This window comes from Lipotes vexillifer, unplaced genomic scaffold (assembly GCF_000442215.2).
Source record: "Lipotes vexillifer unplaced genomic scaffold, Lipotes_vexillifer_v1.1 scaffold797, whole genome shotgun sequence".
Taxonomy (NCBI): Eukaryota; Metazoa; Chordata; class Mammalia; order Artiodactyla; family Lipotidae; genus Lipotes; species Lipotes vexillifer.
In genome coordinates this window covers 244,448-252,471 of record NW_006793733.1, presented here as the reverse complement: position 1 = coordinate 252,471, position 8,024 = coordinate 244,448, and the positions used below count along the sequence as shown (strand labels likewise).

The 8,024-nt window shown below is 33.7% G+C and overlaps 1 protein-coding gene across 1 annotated transcript in view; it reads left to right on the top strand.

The window, feature by feature from the left end:
• The window catches only part of LRRC7 (leucine rich repeat containing 7), a gene marked incomplete at its 3' end in the record, with an annotated part of 372,290 nt that overhangs the window by 128,119 nt on the left and 236,147 nt on the right, over positions 1-8,024 (top strand). Inside the window, exon 4 of the mRNA XM_007466671.1 lies at positions 3,775-3,853. Coding sequence (XP_007466733.1) covers positions 3,775-3,853 — 79 coding nt within the window. The remainder of the gene's footprint in view (positions 1-3,774; positions 3,854-8,024) is intronic.

The following is an 8,024-nucleotide window of genomic DNA, read 5'->3' as shown; positions in this document are numbered from 1 at the left end:
CATGCCGCGGAGCGGCTGGGCCCGTGAGCCATGGCCGCTGAGCCTGCGCGTCCGGAGCCTGTGCTCCGCAACGGGAGAGGCCACAACAGTGAGAGGCCCGCGTACCGCAAAAAAAAAGAAAAAGTGTGTATGAACTTTTTTAGAATTGAATAGTGTGTGTATATTTATATATATTATAACAATATATATGTGTATAAATATATGTATTTATAACCTTTTTAAAAATCAAACACACTGTGTTTCAGAGGACCAGACAGACCAGTCTCAAAAATTGGTTAAGAAAAATGTGAACTCTATGGGGAATTCCCTGGCGGTCCAGTGGTTAGGCTCCGCGATTGCACTGCTGAGGGCGCAGGTTTGATTCCTGGTCCGGGAACTAAGATCCTGCAAGCTGGTTGGCAAGGCCAAAAATAAATTTAAAAAAAAAGGAAAAGAAGCAAGATGCTTAAAAAAAATGTCGGCTCTACATTTTTAATATAGTAACATAATAAAGAGGAACAGTAAACAATTTTAATAAGTAATGTAATAAAGTAACGTAATAAAGAGGAACAATAGACATGGTGTTAAAAAAAATTAAATAAATCCCACCTATATTCGTTCCCATCTATAAACATCCATTAGGTATTTAAATAAGTCACCTAATCTTTGTGAATGCGTGATTCTTCATCCATAAAATGAAAATAATATTGCCTAATATATCTTCCTCAAAGGATTATTAAGAAAATTAAATTATTTTACACAGTGGCATAAAGAAATGTAAGTTAACTTTCCTCTTATTAATACATGAATTTTATCTAGTATTTATTAGATACTTATTAAGCGGCTGACATGATACTAATTGCTTTACAACATGCTATCTAATAATCGAAACAACCCTTTGAATTAGGCAAGAAATGAGAAAGTGACATTCAAATATTAAAATGTCTGACTAAGATTAATCGCTAGTTAAGTGGCAATACTGAGATTAGGTCATCCTTCCAACTCATGCTTTTAACTACTATGCTTTAGTACCTCTCCATGTTTAGACTGAACTGTAAGTTAAAGATATGCTCTAAGAACTTTTCCTAAAATCTAAGGTCCATATATTAGTATATATGGTAAAGTTCCCCTGGCAACCTATTTTTCCAAATGTGTTCTGACTTTCATAAGCAAATTAAGCAGCTATAAAAACCTCTACAAAAATACAAAAATATTGCTCAGCATAGACTAGTTATATATGTTTACATTATAACATACAAATATTTATTTATAAATATGTTTATTATTTACTTCCCATCTTCAAGAGCATTTATTGCAGCTATTATATTGATGAGATATTGAGATATTCTTTCAGCACACTAATTCCTACCTCTTTGTTGTTCTCTCAGGTAGATAAATTTTACAAGTTTATACTAGCCAGCTCATCTCGACATGATTGTTGGTTCCTTTGTTGACGGACACCCTCTGCTTCTATTTGTTTCTAATAATTATAGATAACAGATATTCAGCACTTTGTGCCAATTACTTTACTTGCTTTATCTCCCTCAATCCTCTCTGCAACTCTCTGATGAAACCATTCATATAATAATCATATTTCAGAGTAGGAAACTAAGACATTGAACATTTAAATGACTTGCCTAGGGTTACCCAAACGGTAAATTATAACATTGGGATTCCATTTTAATCCAATGGACTCTGCTCTGAACATTTTAAGTTTAACTGTAAACAACATAATATGAGTTTGTTTTTAACAAATAATGTGGTAGCATTTTCACCACAGCAGGGAATTCCATTTTCAGCAAAAGATAAAGAGATACACTACAGTCTTTTCTTTAAAATCGTACTTTAATTTGCTTCTCCTTCCATGTCTTGGTTTACACATAATTTCAGGAAATATCATCCTAAGGCAGGCACCTGTGGAGATAAGGCATCAGGCACACTGACTTGTAATGAGCCCAGATTGGTAACTGGGCAGAAAAAGCTAAAAGGAGGAAAGTAAAAGTCTTATACTCCTGTTGGTTGCAGATATCCGAAGTGACTATGAATGCTCAGGGGAAAAGTTGAGGATAGCTCAGGGTTATGTTATTGACTTCTGTGTCATTTTGCTAACCTCTAGTTAATAAGGGCAGCTCTAGGTGTTATGACCTTTCCAAAAAGGGTAATTGCTTTTCTCATTCAATTCATATGTAATGGTGCTCCTAAACTTCCTTGGGTTTTTATTAAGAAGGCAAAATCCTTTAGCAATAATTTTAGGACAGCACAGTTTCTGGTGAATCTTCGCATAGAGAGAAGTGGCATGAGAAATGCCTCCACACCATCTTTCATACCCTCAGTTTGCATTGGTAAATGACTTGTTTGGTTTGGCTCTCCTCCTGCTGCTTCTCTGGACCTTGAAATCCTGTGGACATGGTGGTCTAGGTCAACAGAATCTAGGAAGGTGGAGGGTTTTCTTTCTTGATTATCTATCATCAAAAAGTTCAACTAAATCCTACCACAAAGTGTCCCTTATCCTTCTGTCATATATGAAGTACTGGGCAGGACTAGTACTTAATAGACATTTTTTTAAATGCTTAACAATAGTTTCAAAAATTGAGAGCAAGCAGTACTGCAGGGATATAGGAATGGCTTCATATAGCTGTTTTCCCTTCTAATTTTTGTAGGGCTTATTTCAATCATCCCTCAGTATCTGTGGGAGATTGGTTCCAGAAAATGCCAAAATTGGTTGGTTCCCTGCAGATACCAAAATCCGCAGGTGCTTAAGTCCCTTATATAAAATGGCATAGTATTTACATATAACCTATGCACATCCATCTGTATACTTTAAATCGCCTCTAGATTATTTATAATACTTAATGAAATGCAAATGCTATGTTAATAGTTGCCAGTGTGTAGCAAATTCAAGTTTTGCTTTTTGGAACTTTCTGAGTTTTGTGTTGTTTTTTTAATATTTTCTACCTGCGCTTTATTGAATCTGTGGATGTGGAACTCGTGGATATGGAGGGCCAACTATATATTTAATTCATTTGTATCAACGGATTGAAGCATCCTCCACATCTTTTATTCCTCTGAATAATATCCTAATTTATGGATTGGGTTTTGGCTTACTGATTTCCAGTAAGAAAAACTTGTTTTTCTGTCACATAGCCAACAGCACAGCTGTGACAGCAGATGAGCAGTTCTCCAAGGGCAGTCAGCCAGGCTGGCTACCTCAGAGACTCCAGAGAGGATCCCAGGAAGGATTGCTCACCTTGTCACCCTTTCAGGCAGATGTAGAGCTGCACTCTGTGCCAACAAGAAAGAGGTGCACAAAATGTGTTAGAGCTTCTTAATGGTTTGGGAATATCTATCGGTTTTGTGAATTCTCCTTAGGTATCTTTACATTGTACATGTTCAATCTTCTCAATCCTACAAAATGAAGGGAGTAAAGATTTTATTTTCTGTTTTCTTATATCTGCTGATTTCCCCTTTCTTTTGTAGCAGCACTATAATAACTAAGTAATCCCAACTATTTTTATTTCTTTAGATTAGTAAACAGCCAAGGTATATCCTATGCTAAATTGTCCTCAACTTTATATCTAATTTCCAATTATTACTATCATAAAATATTATTTAACACTCATATTTTTTAAATGTATGTATATTATATAACACTAATGTATTATATTAATTATATTAATAAGTTATTATTCTTACATGTGATTACCCATATGGTGTTTACACTGTGTATTTAATTAATTATTCTTAATATTAAAACTATTGTTTAGTATATTTTATGTACTATTTTCTTAATTTTAGGTGTACAAGAATTTCCAGAAAACATAAAGTGCTGTAAGTGTTTAACAATTATTGAAGCCAGTGTCAATCCCATTTCTAAGTGAGTATGAGTGATTACATTTTATTTATCTTTATATTTCCATTAGATAATAATGTACCAAGATAAAGGAAACTCACATAGTAAATGAATTTTAAATGATGTATTTAAACTTCAGTTTAATAGAATGATGGGAAAGGAATAATCAAATCAGGATAGTTCAATAAAAGATGAGTAAAAGCATTGCTGAGTAACAATGAAGGCCTAATTGACACAAGATGGCATTACTTTGAAGGAAACCGTGTCATCATTTTTTATGGTTCTCAAGCAACATTCCATGGAAGAGCGCCAAAACTAAGAAAACAGTTATTAGTTATGGTCATGCTGGAAAATTAGCATCAAGGTTCTGATGAAAGTTCAAGAGAGTGCAAGTGTATAAGGTGCATGCAAATAGCTGTCATGTGATTCAAGGTGGAAAATGAATTAAGTATGATCAGAAAAAGGGAGTACTGTATTTACGTATCAGATATCACAGGAAGAGCAAAAAGACAGTTCTGCGAGGATAGCCTAATGGAAGACATGGATGGTAAAAATACTGTGATCAGAAATAGCGTATTTGTGTGTCATGATCTGTTAGTAGAGAAATGCCAAGGGAAAGTGAAACCCAGCATGTGACCATATTTCAGATTATGATATGCCATAGTGATAGGGTATATTGTGGAATCAAATAGGTCAAGAAACCATGAAGTGAATGAATTGGGTAAGCCCTGGACCTGAATGTTAAAGTCACTTATCTGTGGAAGTGGATGTAAAATCTAGAAAGTCTATTGAAAGTTGTAGTAACATTTGAAAGTGGATGAAATTAATCAGTGGTATTGGGATGCAGATAATGAGTTGCAAAGTAAGACTGGCATTTTAATAATACAAAAACTGACAGGATTTGAGCAAAATCCCTCAGTCCTTTGTCCACATGAAGATGGGGAGACTGGGAGAAACTGAAGTTCATAGGAAAGGCATTGAATGAATCTAGTGTTTCCAGTAAAAGACAAAAGGAAGTTTATCAAAGGGAATTTAAGGGGAAAATTTTCACCAATAGGGTTGAGGAGAGGGAGTAGTGAGGATGGTTTCTCTATGGATCATGAGAAGAGGATGTAGGTGAAACTAGAAATGAAATAGAATGTAAAAAAAATGAGGTAGAAGTTTAGATGAGGCTCTTTACAGTGAATGGTTTGTGAAATAATTTGAGGCCTTTAGTAGAAAGTGTGGAACATCAAGGAATAAACTATGTTTGAATAAAGCATATTCTACCTCAAATGTAGAATATGGTGAGGGGAAAGAAAAACGTGAAAAGTATTCTCCAAAACACTTAGACCAAAATGCAACTTTTTCATGAAAGAAATAAATATTGCTAACATCACAACAGGACTATATACATGTCCTTGACTTAAGTCATAATCCAGGGCAGATGATGAATTATTTTGATTTCTAGCTCTTTAATTCTAATAGCTCATTGTATTTAGGAATCATGGTCAGGTCTTTGAGAGTGGGAGTCAGATGATAAATTACATATTTAAAAAGCTTAAAATCTATAGTTTTATTGGCTATGCCTCTGAATTCTTTTCATATATTTAACTTTTTAAAAGATAAATGAATATAACTGATTTCATCAAAAAATGTCTAACACCAAAAGAAAGTTTGGGAATTCATTAAAATATTACTCAAAAAAAAGTCAATTTAAATAGTATATCAATTTTAAAGTCAGGTTTTTTTTTTTAAGATATATTGGGTTGGCCAAAAAGTTCATTTGGGTTTTTCCCTAAGATGTATGGAAAAACCCAAATGAACTTTTCGGCCAGCCCAATAATTCACATACAATAAAATTCTCTCTTTTAGGTGTACGGCTCAGTGAATTTTGAAAAATGTATATAGTTACGGAATCACCATAATCATTAAGATATAGACTATTTCCATCATCCCCAAAAGTTCCCTCAGCCCAGTCATCCATTGATCTGATTTCTGTCCCCATGGTTTTGCCTTTTCCAAAATATCATATAAATAGTGTCATATTTTGTGGTTTTTTTCTTAACACTGATTTTGAGGTTTATTCCTGCCATTTCAAGAATTGGTACTACATTCCCATTTATTTCTAGGTAGAATTCCATTGTATGAATGTAGTACAATTTGTTTATCTCTTCCTCAGTTGATAGACTTTTAAGTTGTTTCCAGTTTGGGGCTATTATGAATAAAGTGGCTATAAACCTTTCTGTACAGGTGTTTGTGTAAGCATCTGTTTTCACTTCTGTTGGGTAAACACCTAGGAGTAGTTTTCTCTGTAGTATGGTACATGTATGCATAACCTTTTAAGAAATTTCCAAACTGTTTTCCAAAAGAACTATTTCATTGTGCATTCCAACCAACAATCTGAGTTTCCATTGTTCCTCATTATTGTCAACATTTGGTACTGTCAGTTTTGTTTTTTTTTCTATTTTAGCCAGTCTAGTAGATATAGTATCTCATTGTCATATCTCATTGTAGTTTTAATTTATAGTTTAAATGTCAAATTAGCATCTTTCCTTGTATTTATTTACAATCTTATTGCTTCTTTGTTAAAAGTTCATATTTTTTGTTCATATTTATTGACTTGTCTTTTTATTATTGAATTATAAGAATTCTTTATAAATTCTGGCTAAAAATCAGGTATTTGTTTGCTCTTATGACTTATCTTTTCACTTCCTAAATAGTGACTTTCAAATATAAAAAGATTTTCATTTTCATGAAGTCCTATTTATAATTTTTTTATGGTTTATTCTTCTTGTCCCTGTCTAGGAGATCATTACTAAATTCATAGTCATAAAGATTTTCCTCTATGCTTTCCTTTGGAACTTTTGTAGTTTTGGTTTTACATTTAGGTCTATGATCCATTTAAAGTTGATTTTTGTAAATATGTATGTAAGGTGTGAGGGTTGTGGTTCTCTTTTTTATTTATTTATTGCATATAGATATCCAACTGTTCCAGTACCAAGATTATCCTTTTTTTTTTTTTTTTTTTGGGGTCCGGGAGCCTCTCACCGCTGTGGCCTCTCGCGTTGCGGAGCACAGGCTCAGGACGCGCAGGCTCAGTGGCCATGGCTCACGGGCCCAGCTGCTCCGCAGCATGTGGGAATGGGATCTTCCCGACCCGGGGCACGAATCCGTGTCCCCTGCATCGGCAGGCGGACTCCCAACCACTGAGCCACTAGGGAAGCCCTATCCTTTCTTTATATAATTATCTGAGTAACTGTTTGGTAAATCAATTGATCATATGTGTTTGGATCCATTTCTGAATTCTCTATTTTTTATGTTAATCTATATGCCTCTCCTAACACCAGTTTTATACTATCTTAATTACTGCAGCTTTGTAGTAATTCACACAGTCAGGGAATGTGAGTCCTTCAACTTTGTTCTTCTTTATCAAAATTATTTGGGCTCTTCTGTGCCCTTTGCTTTTCCATATAATTTTTATAATCAGCTTGCTAAAAAATATGGAATTTTGATAAGGATTTATTGAATCTGTAGATCAATTTGGGCAGAATTGACATGTCAAAAATATTGAGTATTCCTTTTTCTGAACATAATATATCTCTATACTTATTTAGATCTTTTAAAAATTTTTATCAATGTTTTGTAGATTTAAGTTTACAAATATTGTGCAAGTTTTGTTCATCTTATTCCAAGTATTTCATGTTTTGGGGACAATTACAAATAATTTTTCTATCATAGAAATATAATTGATTATTGTATATTGACCTTATACCCTGCAACTTTATTAGATTCACTTATTAGTACTAGTAAATACTTTGTAGCTTTGTGGGGGAAGGGATGTGATTTTCTATGTAGACTATCATGTTACCTGTGAATAAAGACAGTTTTATTTCATCCTTTTCAATCTGTACTTCTTTTATTTATTTATTTAGCCTTATTGTCCTGGCTAGGACCTCCTGTATAATGTTGAAGAGAAGAGGTGAAAACAGATATTATTGCCTTGTTCCCAATCTTAGGGAGAAAGCATTCAGACTTTCACCATTATATATAATTGTTACTTATTCTTTTCTTTTTAATACATTTCCTTTATCAGGCTGAGGGAATTTAAAATAATACATTTCTCACTTCCTTTTGAGCTTTTACCAGCAGGGCTGTCAGAGTTTAGATTTCTACTTTCAAACTTTTCAAGAAAATCAAGGCTTTCTCTATGATG